The sequence below is a fragment of the Periplaneta americana genome, chromosome 15 (genome assembly GCF_040183065.1).
Source record: "Periplaneta americana isolate PAMFEO1 chromosome 15, P.americana_PAMFEO1_priV1, whole genome shotgun sequence".
Taxonomy (NCBI): domain Eukaryota; kingdom Metazoa; phylum Arthropoda; class Insecta; order Blattodea; family Blattidae; genus Periplaneta; species Periplaneta americana.
Genome location: NC_091131.1, coordinates 55,171,746 through 55,193,040, shown reverse-complemented (window position 1 = coordinate 55,193,040; position 21,295 = coordinate 55,171,746). Strand labels below are relative to the sequence as shown.

Here is a 21,295-nt window from a genome sequence, read left to right as displayed (position 1 = left end):
TGACTTGTGGTGTTTTCTAAATACAGGAATGTGAAGGTACATAATGACATGATAATTATGTTTGACTAATAAATATCATATTATCATATCATATAGAGCAATATTTCTGAGCTGTATGAAATATTCTGTCAGTCCGCGAGAAATGGGCGAATTATTTTGTTTCAATAAGGTGCAACGACAATTTGTGAAGAAGAGCCATTATAAACTCTAGACTTCAAAAAAATCATTGTAGGATAAATAAACGATGAAGAGTGATAATGTTCATGCTTTCAGTGAAAAATTTATTTTTATGATATTTTCTTTATAACATTATGACGTCACGGGAACACTGACCAGATTCTTTTAAGATAAGATTAAACAACGGCACTATAAAATTGTTGGTAACTTCTACGACCATGTATTTATACGTGAAAACATTTTCATCCCTTTCAGAAACAAAAAACTACAGGAATCAACTTGCAGGTAGATTCTTTGGTACACCTTGCATAAACGACGTAACATCCACTAATTAAAAATTTTGTGAAGAGACAGCAGCAAGCTACAATGACCTATATAAGGAGAAGATATAGCACATTAAGGTTTAATGACCAATTATTATTGAATATTAACAGATTATATGCTGAGGAAAAACATCTGAACTGTCCCTCAACCCTTTCTCTCCAGTCTGCAGAATTTTTCCGCATCTTTTGTCATTTTGCAAATGTGAAAAATTTCGAAACCAATGTAGTAGGTGACGATCTGTCTTAAATCTCAATCCCCTTTCCCCATAATAGCTGGTACTTCACAAACTCAGCACTAACCCAAGTATTTTTAGGTAGAAATATCAGGAAATACAGGTAGTACAACACTTTACACTCTTAGACGTTTCTTGTGATGAACTGCATAGAAAATAATGTAAACTACACCACTATCATTGTAAATATAAGAGTAATTAATTATGTAACGAAGACTGGAAAAATATGAATATCCCAAGGAAACCTGCTCCAAAACACCATCTTTATCCACTACAAAAATTCATCTAAGTTCAAAGGTATATGAACTCAAGACTCCTGTGCGATGATGTAATGCTCTAACAATATTTCTAATGGTGCACTGCTGTCTACACGTTTCAGAAAATATTATTGGGTCTATTGTTATCGCCAAAAATTTTGCTCTATACTCTGTCCAACAAAAGAATAAAGTGATGTAAACCATAAAGCCCAATAGATTTGTCCACATGGCAACAAACAAAAGAGTCGCTGCCAATTCAGATATCTCCAAGATCACATATCTCAAGATCACATGCATATGTTTACATCACTTTATACTTTCTCTAGACAGACTTTAGTGTTGTGAGATCTTTTCTTTGCCACCTACGAGTTTAAAATGGTGAGGACATTTTTCAACTTCATGAGTTTTGAATCTGGCCTGTCTGTTTAATCCAGTGAATGGGTTCACAATATGTAAAATGAACAGGTCTCGTAACTAAGCATACTGTTAGATCTTCACAGCAGATGGACAAGTATAAAAAATTAGCAACCCATTCAAATATAATGCAATTATGCATTAAGAAAAACGGCACACGCTTGGAGAGAACAGATGAGATGCAAACCTCTGTGAAGCCCATGCTGCCAAGTGACATGCAAGATGACATAATGCACTCAACATGCTTTGTCAGCTGAACTATTCAATTTTTCGATGATCAAGCTTCAATTTCGCAATAAGTGCTTACATCTGTAATATCAGATACAATTCTTTCCACAAAGCAGTTCAGACTACCAAAACTGACCCATGTGTTACAAATGATGTATACGTACAAAATTTGTATGTTGAACACTTTTTACTATGCAATTACTTCAAAATTCATACCAATATACATAATATACATTTTAGAATATTATTTACAAAATTCAAGTATGGCTGATGTGTTCATATTTCTGAAATTATAACGAGAAGACTGCATTTTTGACTAACTCCTTCTATATCACTTATGTTAAACTGCAATGCAAAATTCAGCGACAAATATGGCAACAATAAGTTTGCTGGTTTCAAATACAATTAACTTCGGTAATCACAGCACTAGCTCATAGAAAGACTGATTCTACACCGGGCTGCCTTTTACTTCCTTCACGAAAGAAAATACAGTTTTATTTTTATCACTTAAAAGAATTCATGGATCCTGGGACCAAAACCGAACACAGTTTTCTCTAGACTCCTGAAGCAAAGTTAGAAAAAAAACTTTTATAATCGTTGGTTTCGATGTCGACATTTTATTGTGTCTTTTTAGTGCAGATAATTTCGTGAACCAGTGGCTGTGCAGAGATGCTGCGTACTGTATCCCAGAATGCAGTGTATGCAAAAGTAGTGTCAGTTACGTACTATTAGATCCATAAGTGATTTACATGCGAGGCTTATGTGAAGTATTTTACAGAGCTAGTGGCGAATCAGTGTTTAAACTGCGGGAAAATATCGCCAGAAGTTGAAGAGAACAACACAACAGTTATCATAATCTCCACAAACCCCCTTCTTCGACAAATATAAACAATTTATGATGTATCTCTTATTCTTCCATATGAAATTCTTAAGTTCGTGGGTGTTAATTTCTTCAGCAAGAGACGTTATCACTGTTCTAATGCAAACCCTTCGGTAAATTTTGCAAAAGTTGTTTTTCGGGGTCATTTCCGGCAATTCATTGAAACTGAGGGAGATTATTTTAAAAGGGGGAGTCTATCGAATTTTTAGGCCTAAAATGGTCTGGAAACAACAATTAGAATTTGGTATAAAATCATACCCCAACCTTACATCACACGCGGATATGCTTATTTTTCGCGTGCGGACATTTTTAGAGGAACTACAGTGGCATTTAAATGACATGTGCGCTGCCCTTTAGATTGTTCGTTGAAGTTAAGAGTGACTTTTTCTCAAAATAACATTTTTATGTAGTTAAATTAAATGATAATTTTTGTAGATATGAGGTATCATTTCCTACTTCTTATCCATCAATATTTCATGTGTGTATCCTAAGAAAGTTTCAGAGTAATAACTAAAAAATTTGAAGCCTGAGATTTTAAAATTAATCAAATATATATTACATTAAATTACCAATAAATCGTATCCACATCACTTCAAATTTGGTGGGTGGCTTACTTTTAACCATCCTAATTAACAATAAAAATATAGTGAAAATTGGTTAAAAAATAAAAAAACTTCAACTCTGTAGGGTCACCCTTTAAAGCACGCAAGTATCAAAACTACGTATGATATCAGTGTTAACAGTCACTGTAATCCATGAAATTAACAATATAGAATTTTAAGTCACAGGAAAGATTATGTGATCGTACCCATGAAATCTATGGCATGCCCGGTCCTGCTGTCGGTGGCTGCAACATTACTGCTATTGGTGCTGGCACTGCTCGACTTGGTGGGGCTGCCACTCGAGGCCTCCACTGTGATGGTGTGGCCCTGGCGAGCGTGCCGACGATACTGTGGGGTGGCACACAGAAGGTCATTCAGGATGTGGATAATAGTGCTGATGTCCCTCTTGGGACGTCCAAAGCGGTCCTGCAGCGCGGGGTTCAGAGTTCCTGCAAAATAGTACCAAAGACCATCAGTCGAGAACTCCAACCAGCTGGCGTCTTCAAGCACAATAAAAATTGAATTATTCTTCCCGATCATTCACTTCATGTGCTGAGTCTTGTGGGTTTATTCTCAATTTCAACAAAACTCAAACTCAAAACTAGTAGAGGGTGTCCAACATATCTTTTTTCAGTGTTTGTAATTTAACATTATTTTTGGAAAATGACTACATCTAGTTATATTTGTACGTCTGAACGTTTTCTACGATCAAAAAGCATGTACACTGCTACTAAATATGTGAATCTCTGCTGCTCAATTTTTCTTCTAGTATCTATTACATTCAAAGTATGCATAATCTAAGTCAACATACTCACTGGCACATTAAAATTTTAATTGAGTGCTTCTCACTGTTTTTTTTTTTTCTTGTGTTTAAATGTTCTTCGAACAATTCTAAACACTTTAAAATCTGCTTTATTTCGTATTTATTTCTTTATATAGGTAAGTTTTAAATTATAACTCAGACAATTAAGATTTGACACTTTTTCTATAATAGTACTGAGTATAGTAATTTTTAAACGCCACTGTATTTTATGGGAATGAAATTTTCGTATTAGAAAAGTCTTACTATTTTAGGTTTATTAAATACTCTTTGGAGATAGCAAATACATTTTAAATTACTTAATGTTGGAAGTGCTTATTTCTATACTAGTGAGCCTGAAAAGAAGTACAATTGAGTTCCGAACTTATTTCCCCTGGCACAAAAATACAACCTTTGGTCATAACATAACACAGCCATCTTGTTTGCATGCATGAACACGTATCGAATTGAATTTACAGACTACCCTTTTTATCGATATTATAATTATCAACTACTATGTTATTTAGCGTCGATTAAATTGACCATAATGAGATGGTATTTGGCGGGATGAGGCCGAGGATTCGTCATGCAATTACATGAAATTTGCCTTATGGCTGGGGGTAAAAAATTCAACCAGGGAATCACCTCAATGGGAATCGAACTCACGCCTAAGCGCAGCTCCGTATCAGTAACACACGCACACGCACACGCACAGAGTAATATTCTTGGTCAATCTAAATGATGTACTAGTAGAGTCAGAAAGTATCGGAACTTCGGGTGGCCATATGCTTGGCGCATGAGTGCCGAAGTCTCAGTAAATGTTTTACCGAGTTTAACACAAAATTTAATGTTACCTCTCTGCTCTTTCAAAATCATTTTACCACATATACCTACAGGTCTTCAATAAATGGAGCTGAGAGCTGCACTGTATTACGATTATCTTCCCCATTCTCATGTGCAGCCGCACTGAGTCCATACGCCTGGAGAGTAGGTCACTTACCACATGGCCAAGACAGAGAAGTTGCCTATAGAGCACGGCGTTGCCATCCTAAGTTCCGGTACTTTCTGACTCTACTAGTATATAATTTGTATTAGCAACTTCCGACATTATTACAATGTATAAAATCAGGCATTAATGGTCCTAAACTTGAGTTCAAAGATAGTGGTAGTGCTATTATTGTACTCAAAAAAGTTATTGTTATCAACGCTAAATTACACTGTCTGGGTATCGGAAATACACTTTTCTCGATTTCAGATACACCTCAAGTGATTTTAATATTTTTAAGAGGAACAAAAATAGTTCATGTGTAACTGGTCAAGTATGGCACTCCTACTGAATCTCACCTGAGAATGTGCCCGAGTAGACTCCTTTTCCGTGGTGGTGCATTGACTCAATTATGGCACCTTGGCGGCGAGCCCGCGCGCTGTCCTGAAACCAACAACAACACAACACATAAGCAACTCCGTCTAACAAATTCTTGTTCATATTGCTCTCATAGCAGCTGGGCACATACTGGCACTATAATATACCATCACAACCATTCGTTCAGTCTAGTTCTGGCCATGCTTGTCAGAATATAAATTTGTTATTTCAAATCCAAAGGGTAATGGATATTTAGACGTAAGGACAACAAAAATTCTTATCTTGATTTCTTCAGAAATAAGTCAATACCAATATTCCCCTGTTTATCTATTGCCAACGAAATAATGTTAATACGCCCCTCATCTCCCCGGTTAACATTTTGTCCACGTCGCATTCGCCTTCTCGAACATAACAACGGGAGCAAAGAATTATATTTTCCAGATTTCCTAATCCCAGTTACTTCTTAACTCTCCATTCTGTAGATTTTAGAGGCCAATTATTATTTTTAACTTGACAAACAATCTTTACGGAATGAATCGCAGTCAGGGTGCGAATTAAAATTTCTGATGAGGAGGGATAGAATCCTAGATAGAGAATACTACACATAAAATTATCACCATCCTCATTCGATATGGCACAACGCTTGGTCGCACTGAGGTGCTTGTCTTGCATCTTAACCATAATAATAATTATATCCATGAGCAGGCTTAAGATAAAATGTGTAATTCCTAAATTATTGATTGTTGTCAGCTTGCTGCTGATGATAATACATCAATATTATTTTCTTTGCTTACTTTATATTTTATAAAGTATATTCGTATTAAAAAAACATAAAATTATATTTTGTGAGTGGGGATAGAAGTTATCCCTGGCAGGGATATTAATATGAGTTTATAAGAAAGGATAACTTTCCAACGAGGGGGGGGGGAATTTCCCACACCCCTCCCGTTAATTCGCATTCTGATAGCAGTTTAACTCTAACTGCCAGAAACTTCCGAATATGATGCGTTTGGAGGATTTTAGCTTTGTAAATTAATAATTTATCTACTCCCGTTTTCTTTTAATCTTTCGTTACGGTAATTATAGGCTAACATATGTGATTGTGGTCTGATATTGCCTTCAATCTAAATTAGTATCATAGACATGAAGATATAATAATTATGGTACAGTTCTAGAGATTGAGTTTTCGTCATTTTCCCGATTTTTATGGCTGAAGTTTTACAATTTATATAATTATGAATTTCTGTTTTCTTTTAATCTGTCATGTTAATTACAACATGCTGTGATTTTGGCCTGCGACAGTCTCGAGTCTAATCAGTATATGAAGGTAGTTACAATCTTTATCGGTAGTTATGATTCCTTGAGACGGTAAATTGCCTCTCAAGCTCAAAAATGTACGTAAATTTCCCTCTGTTTACATGAGTTTGACGGTAAGTAAATTACCTTCCCTTTATCTGAAAGAATGAACGTGCTTCCCGTTCGTAAATACGCCACTGTAATAAACATGTTGTTTCTCATTTCCAGACTTTAGATCTGGCAGTAATGTAGGCTTACGTGCATAATTCGCACAAATTACTGATATGGTTAAAAATGTGGTTCAATATAATTAAAATATTGGTCGACTACATTTATAAAAATTTAGTCATAAAATTTAAAATGTGTTTAAAACATTAAATACGGGTTTTTTTTTTTAAGACAGGCATTTAAAACAAACAGCCCTTACAAGCAAGTCTGTTCTTGCCGAAGTGCAAGTATTTTATAACGCGACACCACTATGTGTCGCTCTGTATTTGTTTAAGAACTCCAGTAAGTGATGGCTGGCGTTTAAAAGACTTAAGTTTTCTATGAAATGACGCCACTTCGGCGGATGAACAAGTACCGTAGTAGGCTACAGTGCGAGATGCAGACAGTGGCGGATTTGAAGATTCGACGACCTAGGCAAATGGGAGGCAATTTACTTATAACATCTCTAGTAAACAGAATACAATTTAAATACTTAGAAAAAGGTAAACCGCCCCCTCGGAGGCAATTGACATCATCCCCAGGATTCCAACACTGTTTCATATTTTGGTGTCTTGGTTATGTGTAGACAAGTAGGCCTATACATCTTCAACAACAGTGGGCATAAGCTGTAAGGTATTAATTGATATTCGCCTGTACAATTACATTTTATAGCACATTATCATCATTATATTATATTATTATCAGCCTTTTTTTTCTGGCGGAACGCGCTGGAAATGCGTTCCTCTACTTTTTGTTGATTTTTTTTTATCATGGAACCGAGAAACGTATTAATAAATGTTTTTAACATCACTTTTCTTTAACCCTTAAGTACTTGCGTCAGATCAAATCACATATAAGCGGTTTACATGTGATTTGACCAGACGCGAGTATTTAAGGGTTAAACTCCGCTTAGGTTTTGAAAATCTTGAAGTTGCACGAAAAGGAGGTTAAAAACGACAAAATTCCTATGCAGTGTAAAGTAACCATCTCCCTTCCGCTATAATATATTCTACACACAGTACCACCACCTTTTTCTCCAGAAGAAAAACACATTATTATTATTATTATTATTACTATTATTATATTATTATTATTATTATTATTATTATTATTATTATTATTATTATTATTATTGTCATCTAGTCTGCTGTCAAGAAGTCTGAAAGTTTGAATTTATAAAACAGTTATATTACCGCTTGTTCTGTATGGTTGTGAAACTTGGACTCTCACTTTGAGAGAGGAACAGAGATTAAGGGTGTTTGAGAATAAGGTTCTTAGGAAAATATTTGGAGCTAAGAGGGATGAAGTTACAGGAGAATGGAAAAAGTTACACAAAGCAGAACTGCACGCATTGTTTTCTTCATCCGACATAATTAGGAACATTAAATCCAGACGTTTGAGACGGGCAGGGCATGTAGCACGTATTGGCGAATCCAGAAATGCAGTGTTAGTTGGGAGACCAGAGGGGAAAAATACCTTTGGGGAGGCCGAGACGTACAGTAGATGGGAGGATAATAATAAAATGGATTTCAGGGAGGTAGGATATGATGATACAGACTGAATTAATCTTGCACCGGATAGGGACTGATGGTGGGCTTATGCGAGGGCGGCAGTGAACCTCCGGGTTCCTTAAAAGCCAGCAAGTATTATTATTATTCCGGACAGCGCACCGTTTAAAATCGGCAATTCAGAAAATAACATTTATTGCAATTTGAATTCACAGTTCAACACAATGAAGAAAGAATTTTCAAATTCTCCACCTTGGCAACACTGTGGCGGGGGGCATTGGACTGGGGGTCGCAGTGACCACGGCATTGCATGGTGCTATGGGCCCGTGACAAAAGAACGCGGAGAGCAATTTCAAGGCCACCGTGGCTTCCAACCAATACACGCCAACTGCCTCCAGTCTAGGAATGCCCTTTGTCTCACAATGCAGGGAAATGTTTATACGAGCAAGTGTAGGCATTCATAGTATACGTTCCTTCATGACTAAGTTCGTAAGTATGAAGAGCCTGACTGAGTGACGGGTACGACATGTATTTGATTCCGGGTGGAACTTACTCTTTGCTGCAATTTCAGAACATAAGGGATCATATAATAATAATAATAATAATAATAATAATAATAATAATAATAATAATAATTATTATTATTATTATTATTATTATGTTTTTCACAAGGAAATATGCAAGAGAAACATAATGCCAAACATCAACCTATTCCTCCCCTCTCACAAGGGCCTATCTACCGCTCGACGGTTTTTCACCAAACTGTACGTTACTATGTCATAATTAGGGAAAGGAAGTTCATGCATTTGCATATTTGTTCTCTATCGTTGTGTGAATATGCTGAAAGATTATCTATATGAATCACAAATTTCTGAATGCAATATTACTTTTATTGTGCATAAAAGTGCACATTTTGCCTTTATTTATAAAAGCATCATATTTTAACATTTATGCAAGGAAACTGCATATTATGTATGTTTATTTGTCTTTCCCTCATTTTTAAAAGTGTGCAACCTCGTAAACACGACTAATTTATGTTTATGAATTTTGAACGTAACGATGACGCCCTCACAGGGAGCCTCTCAAGTTTGCAATTGGTATTCCTTTACTGCAGTCTTTAGCAGGTTTCGATAGAACAATATCCAGTGTTTAACATCAGTTCCAGGAAATGTAGGAGATAAAGTGAACGAGAAAACAGCAAATATTCTTTCCAAAAGCCCTGGCTATTATCAATTTAAAGAAATTCAAGATATTCTCGAAGGAAAAACACCCCAAAAAACAACAAAATTTTCTATAGAACAGCTCACAGCTTTTGTGCAAGCCCCTCTTACTTCTTGTGACGTAGAACGAAGTTTTTCGTGCTACAAAGCTATGCTGAGAGACAACAGGCGAAGAATGACAACAGAAAACATACGTCACTGGTTAGTTGTGAACTGTAACAGCATAAATGGAGCATTCAGCAATGAGAGGCAAGCACTTCAAAATTCATAGACTAAACTTAAGTTACCTATGCCTTATTATTCTGTTAAAATAATCTCAAACTGATAATGCATATTTTGTAGCATGTTTATCTATTTTACGGCATAAATGCATACATATTCTACACGCTTTTAGGGCATGAACTTCCTTTCCCTGGTTATAACTTTGACATTAAATCACAATCCAGGTAGGCCTAGTTGAAATGAATAGATCTGTTCTAGAAAACGGTTTTCTTCGTCATGCTTTAAGACAATTTCCATAGTACGATATTTAATAATTATAAATATATCATGGCTTTCCACTTTGTAAATAAAACTTTTGTAATAAGGAATTTCCAATCTATAAACAATAACAACAATTGAAGTCTGATTAGTGTAATACATAACTAATTGGCGATGTATGCAATGGAGGGGAAAGGAACATGCCATCCTACCCTTTATCTCCTGGCTTAGTTGCTTCATAAGTGATGTCTTGTTGATATGATCAATTGTGAGGTTCAGACCTGTCCCCGGACAGTTGGCTAAACAACAACGAACAATAATACTGATCAAAATGATGGTTGGTCAAGGTGGTTTTACATATCAGATCCCACCATTTACAGGGGACTTGAGCCTGGAACACGACATATTTCATGAAGAGAATTGAGAGGAAGCTGAGTTCGAGAGAAAGTCTGGAAACAAAGCCCGCGTTTCGAAATAATGTCTCACACTACGAGTTCTTACTTTCACAGAGCGGGCGCTGGTGGCAACTGTCGGATGTCACAGTCACCATGGCTACGCAGCGTTTCCGCGAAAACTTGTATTCCACATCACAATGCAAATTATATAGGCTTATTAGCCTTTAAGCAATGTATCATACATTTCATAAAGCACTCTGAAAAGGTTCTACATGGATAATATAGTAGTGGTAGTAATCCCAAAATTCTTAGTTAAATGTATTACATTATCTTCTATACTGTCGCACTGAAACCAAGAAATCTTACATCATCTTGTTTTAGCATTATTTACAAATTCTGTAATCAGTACTGTACTTATATTTTACATCTCTACAGAAAGTAACAGCAAGGAAAAATGTACTCGTAATCACATATAATAATAATAATAATAATAATAATAATAATAATAATAATAATAATAATAATAATAATAATATACGTGGTTTGACAGACTACGAAGGGCCAAGGCCTCAAGTCCACATGCTTTAGAAGAGGTGAACGATCATCCAATATGGGATTATAGTGTGGTTAGCACAATGATCCACCCATCTGTTATAACTAGAGAGCGGAATTTAGACAAAAACCTATTTTTTTCCTTGATACATACGGGCTAGAAATTTAATATTTACATTTTTCATGGAAATATAGGTATAAATAAAGAGGTTTTATAGTGCCTAAAATGCCTATTCTAACGTTAGTGCCTATTTTTAAGTAATTGATTAACTAGCGGACTTACTCGTGTCAATTATGTAAGTTTGTGCGGCTTACAGCTGTTTCGGTGCTTCATCACACCATCCTCAGAGCCTACTAGATCTCGGCGTCATCTCGAACTTCTCTGCCTGTTATGTGGGTGCGTTTGGTTGTTGAAAGGTGATGAAATGTTGAGTCAAATAGTGTGTGTGTACTGAAATTGATCTGTGTGTTGAGAATTTGATCGGGTGTGTTTTAGTGTTTTTGTATATTTCGTATTGTTCTAGTGTGTTGAGTTTCTGGGTCTCGGGTTGTATGTGTAGGATTTCCATGTCCGCACTTATGTTATTGTATGTATGGTTAGTATTGGTTATGTGATCGGCGTATGTAGATGTAGATAGTGTACGCAAGATTCAAAATGGACTATTTTTAAGTTTTTTTTTTTATATTTTTCGTAACTGTTTACTGTTTTTCTTAACATTCTGTACAGTTTAGGCTACATTCCAAGACGAATAACTCATTCCTAGCAGTGAACGACACGACAGAGAAGTACCTCCGGGCCACCCCTTCTCATTCTTACAATCTTTTAATCCTAAAATTCCAACTTTCAGTCAGCCTGGGTAGCGTAGTCCCAGGCAGGATTCGAACCACGAAAGTCTTAGTTACCAGTTTACCGTGCTCTGGAGTGAACAAGGCTCTGAAATCAGCTACAAGGGTCGGTCCGGTTTTTTTGCCACTACTGTACAATGCACATTATGCACAATAAATCAAGTTCTACAATATAAACCGAGAGAAAAGTCGAGATTGATGTAAACATTGGAAATAATGATCTGAAAAGAAAAAGGCCCCGGGTCTAACCAGAACAAGAAAATTAAAGGGGGAAGAAAAAGTGTGTCCGCACGGATCTGAATTTGATAACTGCTGTTTTCTCCTTTGGCAAGCTAAATGGATTACTTAAATCCAAAAGTGTCCAGATATCAAACAAAAATATGCAACTAAGTGGAGAGTGTGTGATCCAATGCTGCAGCAAGTTTTGGAAGTAGGCAAAGTAAGGTCACGAGGCCACGGTTACTGCAGCTCAACAGGTCACTCGTCAGTGCTACCAACTTGAACGGTTTTAACCGCATTTGTTATGTAACGAAGACTGCGGCATCAACAGCATTTCCTTTCATTAAAGCACCTTCGAAAATCGGCAGTGCAAAACTTTCTCCGGGTGATGGAGTAACCGTGTAGCACAGTCTACAAGTTGGTTAGCCAAAATCTAGACAGGTCTAAACAATGTTTATTCAACTTTCTAATGTTACAATCACTGCATTATCATTAGAACTATCTTGTCCGCAATCTGGATCCTTCAGCAAAGTAGTCCTAATCTGCCAATTCTTTTATTTATTAAAAATTCATCAGGTCTAGAATATTATTCAGTTCTTCAACGAAAAACAAAAAATGGTAATAGTAGTAGTAGTAGTAGTAATGCGTATCTTTAACAAATTAGACCTTCCGCTGCATTACATTGTAATAAAAGCAGACAACTTTTTCACACCCATAATTATTTATCAAGGACAATAGATATATCCACGGCAATCAACGTTATCGGTAAAAAAAATTGTCAAAGAAAATCCTACATTATGGTCGCCATCCGCACGATCTGAACCAAGATGATATAATTATGCCGAAACAATGGAACTTTTGGTGGCAATACAACACCAGAATCCCACGAAATATTTGAAGGTCATGAAACATGCCCAATAACCCATGAAGACGATGCAAAGTAATTTAAACAGTTGAACATTATTGTAAAAGGATATAAAGTAATAACTACTAATAAATATACATCCGACTAATGAACTCAAAGTAAGATCATTAACAGCCATATTACTAAAAGGCACTATCTTTTGGAAGCACACACATCCTATCACACGCACATCCCTGAGACTGCTTTAACAAATAAACACCAAATGGATTGGATCGTACAGTTATTAATGATAGTTATGCTAAAAGACTAGGTATAATTTGTACATTTATAAGCTCATACAAGAGGCTAAACATAAATATATATTCATTCCTAACAACTCTCATGATCTACGTAAAGATTAATTTTTAGTCCTACAGAATTTATCTGTTATGGTAACAATAGTTATTAGTGGAGAAAAATTCGCTCCGGCGCCGAGGATCGAACTCGGGTCCTTGGTTCTACGTACCAAACGCTCTAACCACTGGGCTACGCCAAAGTTCAATCCACAGCACCGGATCGAATCTCACTCATCTAGTGTTTTTCCCTTTGTGGCCTTACTCCATGTTCGACATATACATATACATTTCGCCCAACAGTGCATATACTGTGGAATCCCAGCCACCAAGTCACTCAATTGAATGCGCTCCTTGTATAATGGCAGTTAACTTAATATATGTCAACATATATGTCGAAGAATATAATACATTCTTATATATTATATAAGAATGTCAAGGATTGGGGCGTTCGGACTTTTAGACACGTTCTGTCCTCGTTTCCTGAGATCATGACTCAACCGACATCAGGTATTCACAAACAGCAGAACTTGTTAATCAGCATTAATCAAGACTACCGCTGAAGACGATACAGAACAAAAACAAAACAAGATGCAACATCCTTCCCTATGGGAGAGATAAATCTTTTCCCTGCCGTGAATCTGACCCGAGTTTGTTGAATTGATTTGTAGTCAGAAACTCTACCATTGAGCCAAAACGAAACAAACATTGCGCAGTGGACCCTTCCAATACAAGCAGACAGAAAATGGAAGAAAGTAAACCAAACATCATACGAGGAAGTACGGCCAAGACGTGCCACACTATTGGTATAGCTACCTCAGATATAAATATAACAATGAGGAAACTGAAAATCAACTGAAGTAAAATACAAGGCATATGGAATGCTCAGATTCTAGGAATGTTATATAGGGGTCTCAGATTTTTTGTCTGTTTTTTTTCTTACTATTTCTGGAATATGTTAAATTTACATACGCTGGGGAGAATAGACAATGTTCACATACCCAAAATATCTGGTTAACATCCTAATTTTTCTAATTAAAAACCTGTCTCGGAGTTATATGAAATCTTGTAGAGTGATAGTGTGTTCTTTTTAGTGAATTATTTATCAACATCTCAGGTTATTTAGCGTCCGAATGAAATGAAGGTGATAATGCCGGTGAAATGAGTCAGGGGTCTAGCACCGATAGTTACCCAGCATTTGCTCATATTGAGTTGAGGGAAAACCCCGGAAAAAACCTCAACCAGATAACTTGCCCCGATAGTGATTCGAACCCGGGCCACCTGTTTCGCGGTCAGACGCGCTAACTGTTACTCCACAGGTGTGGACCGATAGTGTGGTGGTGATAATACTGTTAGCGATGGTGGTAGTAGTAGTAGTAGTAGTAGTAGTAGTAGTAGTAGTAGTAGTAGTAGTAGTAGTAGTAGTAGTAGTAGAGCAAAAAACAGACAGCCGTAAATAACAAAATCAGATTGATTCTATACATTCAAAACAGAAAACTGATTTAAGAGTAGCTAGCTAATCGCTATTGACGAAGACCTGAAATGCGGAAAACACTAGCGTAACTGCGTCTTCCTCATGACATGTAAAACTCTTACCACCTGAAAATTCTTCAAATGTGATTAACTTGTGTGGATGGTTTGGTATACGCAAGAAAACTGCTGCGAAGCATCTTCAACTAGCTACTGCTAATGATAAATTATTTAAAATAATAAAAGCAATCGTTTTCGGCGTAGTATGTTATAGTTAATGCCTTCAAGCTTTGAAAACTGAAAGAAAATAATATAAAACAAGTGCTGATGATGATGACGAAGATGATTAATAATAATAATAATAATAATAATAATAATAATAATAATAATAATAATATGACGTCCGTAGAGTTAAAGTGTGATTTTGTCGGGGCTACTTGAGTTTTAGAAGCTGCGAAAACTGGGTTCACATTTGAGACCTAAATATGGAACTATTGTGTCACACTGGAGACCTCGCCCACTCTCATGCAGTTTTGGTCTACTGGCCGCTCGTGGAGAGAATTGCATTTTACACAAAGAGAAACTGGGATCGTCATGTTTACGAGTCAAGTTTTCGCATCCTTGACTTCTGTTAATTAATATATCTCTCAATAATTACATTTACCTTTTAAAACGCGCAGCTCCACATGGACGTAGCGACAATTCACATTTAGGCGATAAACACTGAATTATGTGATTGCTATATTTTCATTTCATCAAGATGTCAATGAATTACAGCCACTACAATGCAGAGCCACTACTACTTCGTCCCCAGATCACATATATACCAGATTGCTCATCCCTATGTTCAAATCGGTAGCACTTTGACTCCTTATGTAACAACTAGATGACAGCATAGTAAACCTGACAAAAGTTGTTACCGTCAAAGCCTATAAGGTCAGATCACATATACAGTAGATTGTTCATTCCTATGTTAAAATCGGTTTCACTTTGAAGAGAACAACCGCCAGGATCGCCACCCGTCCGACGTAAACGAACACGAGATGGCAGTACAGTCGCTAATGTAATTCAAATGGGAGTTATGACGTGACTCCTTATGTAACAACTAGATGGCAGCATAGTAAACCTAACAAAAGTTGTTACCGTCAAAATCTTAACGCCGAGCAATCTGGGTATATATGATCTAGGCTATAAGGCAGAGCAATCTGCATATATGTGCTTCGTCTCACGTATGCCAAACCCATGAATGTGCAAATTTGGAGATTTTGAGATAAGTGCATTATAGGATGTAGTTTTAGAATATGTGTATTATATCAAATCGAGGAATGTCTATTTTCACAATTAAGGCCAATATCGCAAGGATTTGTTTCATGAATGTGCTTGTTTTACTTGTTCAGTCATGATAAAGTAATGAATGTGGCACATTCATGTTCCTTTTGTTCGAATTATGTAATTTAAAATGTGCTAAATCGCCAATGTGACACATTCGTGATTCTGGCATGGAGTACATTTCAGACGTTCCAAAATAATTATAGCAATAGTTGGTTGAATGTTTTTTGTACTATTGTAACATTATTAATGACCTCTATGCATTTGATGTTTGTATCGTATAAAGTGTTCCTAATAATTAACTATGTATTCGTGAACCTGAATGTGACAAAAGCTGAATATAGAAGATATAAAAATAAAATCCCAACATTAAAAGAGTTGCAATAAATAATAAAACAAGTTTCCAATAAAAAGTTGTAGGTTAGAACTATTTCCTGAATTTTAAACGAGGTTTGAATCTTTAACTTCGTTTTCCTCGAAACTCTACATTTGTACATTTGTGGTTTGGCATGCATGGGACGAGAACTCCAGCTCATGAGCCATGGCGTTATACAGCATCCATGCCTCTCGACAGAGAGGATCACACTTATTATAGGCAGTTTCGATACTTCCCGGACAGATGACAGGCCTATTATTATTATTATTATTATTATTATTATTATTATTATTATTGAAGCAAGGAGATTTTTCGCTCTCAAACGAACGAAATCAAAATCCTAATTTTTAATATAGGTAATACACAATGGAAAAAATCTAAAATAGGGTGCAAAAATAAGGCAAAATTTATTAACGGATAAGGTGTATAACGAACACATCGGTTTAACGGAGACAATGTGGGTGTCGTGGCCCAGTTTGAATTCTTCACACAAAACGGCCCACTTGAGCGAGAGGAAGATCCTGTTAACTGAATCTTTACCGTGGCGGTCCGCTACCTGTAAAGTCAGTCAGTCAGTCAGGTAGCGTGGCCTACTTCACACCACATCGTCTGCACAATTAGCAAAGCAACTAGATCCACATCTCCACACCCTCAGCCTCCTAAACGACTCTTTCAACGTAATCTATTAAATGTATTTAATGTCCTTTTCCAACTAGAGAGGTAAGTGGTGCAATTAGAATTTAGCCTACAGATTAATACTGTATAACTCGGAAAAAAAAAATCCTACAACAATTGTGTCCTGGTGAAATTATGATTAGCATACAAAAACAGAACAGGAAAAAAAAAATTACACCAATAGTTTCAAATATAACATTTCTCAGAGAATTGATCGAGAAGTGAGTTGTGACAGACCATGGTTGGGTTCTGTTTGTTTTAAATTTAGAGAAAATTTCAACATTGTCCTTCCTTCAAGACTGGTGTTGTTGTTGTTTTCTAATGCCAGGCGTTTGACAATAAAGTCATTTGACCTCTTGCACTCCAATATTTTTCAAAGATATTATCATGGCCAGCCACTGAGGCACAGATTTTGAGGTGTTCCGAATCCATTTCTTGGTTTGAGTTGCACAATAGGCAGTTAGGGGACTGATATATTCCAATTCTATGCAGGTGTTTGGCCAAACAATCATGGCCTGCTGCCAATCTAAATGCAGCTACAGACGATTTTCGTGGTAAATTGGGAATTAACTGTGGATTTTGATGCAGAGAGTTCCATTTTTTCCCTTGAGATTGTGTTATCAAATTTTGTTTGTTGAAGTCTAAGTATGTAGATTTAATAAATCTTTTCACAGAGTAATACGTAGACTGATGTTAAATGTGATAAATGAGTGATTTAGGGAGGGGTAGAACTAATCCACAAGCAGAAAGAAAAATGTCGAGTTATCATGGGGAGAGGATGGTTTAAAATGGTGTAAACTTTTAATAAAAAAAAAAAGCTTTAGAATACACTTTAATACGTGAAAAATATATTACATATGCTTTAAGGTGATGCGACGATTATTTTAAAGCTATGGTGCACAAGGTTTTCAAGGGGAAAGGATGGTGTAAAACCAGTAGGCCCACATTAAAACAAAAGTTTAAATAAAATAATCTTTGATGTGTGAAAAATATATTTCATAAAATGCAATATGCATTTTACGGATTTATTAGCTATTGCTGTACTAGCTTCGGAACACAGGGTTTTTAAATAACATTAAACTTTGATTGCAGTTTCCTGTAACTTCAATTTTTTGCTTTATTTCATACAGAAAGCTATGTATCTTAGAAATTATTAATGCTATGCATGATTTTTGGTATACACATTATTTAGACTATTAGGAAACTTTTCTCTCTAATATAAATTCATTTGCATTTGAAAAATATCTCTCCACAGTAAATTTAAAGTATACCTGTAAAGATAATTCTTAAAATACAATCGTTTAAAATTTGAAAGCCACATCAAAATAATTCAGGTATTTTAAAGAATTCGCTTTTAGGGTAAAATTTCGAACAGATTTTGAATTTATCTTAAAAATGGCTGACATGCAGGCGTATCCATTTATCCTGATACTTTTTTTATTTTAATTTCCTCCCCCCCCCCCGCCCTTAAGAAACTAGTCTCGAATTTAAGCTGTTGCAGCAATGATATTTCTACATACAGAGAATGAAAAATGTGCATCAATAAGGAAGACATTTCAAATTATACCATCCTCTTCCTTTAAATATTAATAAAATTCACGTGTGCATTATGAGTACTTCTGAAATACGAAAGAAATTATGAAACAAATAAAAAAAAAATACATGTTTTATGGTAGCTACTATGTCTGCTAAGTGCAGGTCGAGAGACGAGACCTGGCATATGAACTACGCGAGAGGGGAAAGGATGGGAGTTCAGAAACAAAGTTTGTCTTGATTTAGTTAATATTATACGAACCTACAGACTGGGAAGATCATCTCAGACTACAAGCTTATTTTCCTCCTTCATATCCACTGGTGATACGGTAAGTAACAGGATGGCTACGTAGTCAGATTGACACGAATCCCAGCTCAATACAACGCAATGTCGTACACGCAGCCGGCCACAACAGCAGGGATATATTACTTACAAATGGCATTTAAGGAACCCGCAGGTTCATTGCTGCCCTCACATAAGCCCGCCATCGATCCCTATCCTGAGCAAGATTAATCCAGTCTCTATCATCATATCCCACCTCCCTCAAATCCATTTTAATATCCTCCCATCTACGTCTCGACCTCCCCAAAGGTCTTTTTTCCCTCCTGTCTACCAACTAACACACTATGCGCATTTCTGGATTCGCCCGTACGTGCTACATGCTCTGCCCATCTCAAACGTCTGGATTTAATGTGCATAATTATGTCAGATGAAAAATACAATGCGTGCAGTTCTGTGCTGTGTAACTTTCTCCATTCTCCTGTAACTTCATCCCTCTTAGCCCCAAATATTTTCCTAAAACCTTATTCTCAAACACCCTTAATCTCTGTTCCTCTGTCAAAGTGAGAGTCCAAGTTTCACAACCATACAGAACAACCGGTAATATAACTGTTTTATAAATTCTAACTTTCAGACTTTTTGACAGCAGACTAGATGACAAAATTTCATATTGTATGATTTATCCGATAAGCAGGTTGTAATAGAATGTTAAAATTGAAATATACCGTCTATACTTATCTAGTATTATATGATTAATTGTAACATAAACGTTTTCGGCACTAATGTGCCATTTTCAAATGTATGAAAATTTGCCTAATTACATGTTCAAATAGGTGCACATGAACTGTGTGAATGAAACATATAGTATGTGCCCTGGTGATTTCATGTGACATATAAAACAATCTGTTTGTAGATAATTAATGATTAAAAATTATAAATTAAAAATTAAAAACACACACTTATTACTAACATTTAAAATTTGTTTTTCTGCTGAAATTATCCATCAGTTTGTGGAACACTGGGGATGTCTCGATTATGGTAAAGTGCTCCAATACATGAAAGTGAACAAACAACAAGGAACCTTGGTGCAATAATAACAAATCAACATAATAATTCAATATTTTAATAGTGAATATCCTAGTGTAAGGTTACAACATTTTCAAGTAAATGAATAACTGCACTTGACCACACAATACGTCAAGACATCCCCAGTGTTCCACAAACTGATGGATAATTTCAGCAGAAAAACAAATTTTAAATGTTAGTAATAAGTGTGTGTTTTTAATTTTTAATTTTTAATCATTAAGTATCTACAAACAGATTGTTTTATATGTAACATGAAATCACCAGGGTACATACTATATGTTTCATTCACACAGTTCATGTGCACCTATTTGAACATGTAATTAGGCAAATTTTCATACATTTGAAAATGGCACATTAGTGCCGAAAACGTTTATGTTATAATTAATCATATAATACTAGATAAGTATAGACGGTATATTTCAATTTTAACATTGTATTAGATGACAACAGCTTCTCAACCGAATAATAACAGGCATTTCCCATGTTTATTCTGCGTTTAATTTCCTCCAGTGTCATTTATATATATATTTTTAGTAGGTTATTTTACGAAGCTATATCAACAGCTTAGGTTATTTAGCATCTGAATGAGGTAAAGGTGATAATCCCGGTGAAATGAGTCCGTGTCCAGCACCGAAAGTTACCCAGCATTTGCTCATATTGGGTTGAGGGAAAACCCCGGAAAAACCTCAACCAGGTAACTTGCTCCGACCGGGAATCGAACCCGGGCCACCTAGTTTGGCGGCCAGACGCGCTAACCGTTACTCCACAGGTGTGGACTCCTTTATATTTGTTACTGTTGCTCCAAGATATTTGAATGGGATATATTACAAATACAAACATTTCCTTGCCCGTTGGGAATTGAACCCGGAACCGCTAGATTTCTAGCTACAAATACTGTAATTTGAGTCACATAGTAGGGCTAAAATTATTCAATGACAGAGCAATGCAGCGATGATTTCCGACACGGGCGAAGAACCAGTCAAATTTCACCCGGAGTTCTCTTCATTCAGAGACGTCTACGATACGAGATCCCCGGTTTAACTTCACTTTCGAGGTAAGTCATACTAAGGGACTTTACAGTCTTTGCAATTTCCACTGTCCTCATCCGGGTTTCAATCTGCGAACCTTAAATCTGACGGAAAGTATGGTAAAATTAATGAAATCCGAGAAATTCCTTATGTGGGTCAGACAGAATTCACAGGAATCAAGGTTGAAAATAATTCGGGTTGGGCGGGAACTGCAGCTTGAATTAACGATAAAAACCCAGTTTCACCTCTATCCCACCCAAAGTTCTCGCAAACGAAATGGAAGGGAAATAATGACGTCTCTCGATTTCTCACGATACGGACC

At 36.2% G+C, this 21,295-nt stretch overlaps 1 protein-coding gene across 1 annotated transcript in view; it reads right to left on the bottom strand.

Annotated features, from left to right (window-relative positions):
* LOC138714968 (midnolin-A-like) overlaps nt 1-21,295 on the bottom strand; it is a 199,518-nt gene that overhangs the window by 4,813 nt on the left and 173,410 nt on the right. Inside the window, exons 5-6 of the mRNA XM_069847291.1 lie at nt 5,258-5,342; nt 3,321-3,563 (exon numbers count right to left, since the gene is read on the bottom strand). Coding sequence (XP_069703392.1) covers nt 3,321-3,563; nt 5,258-5,342 — 328 coding nt within the window. The remainder of the gene's footprint in view (nt 1-3,320; nt 3,564-5,257; nt 5,343-21,295) is intronic.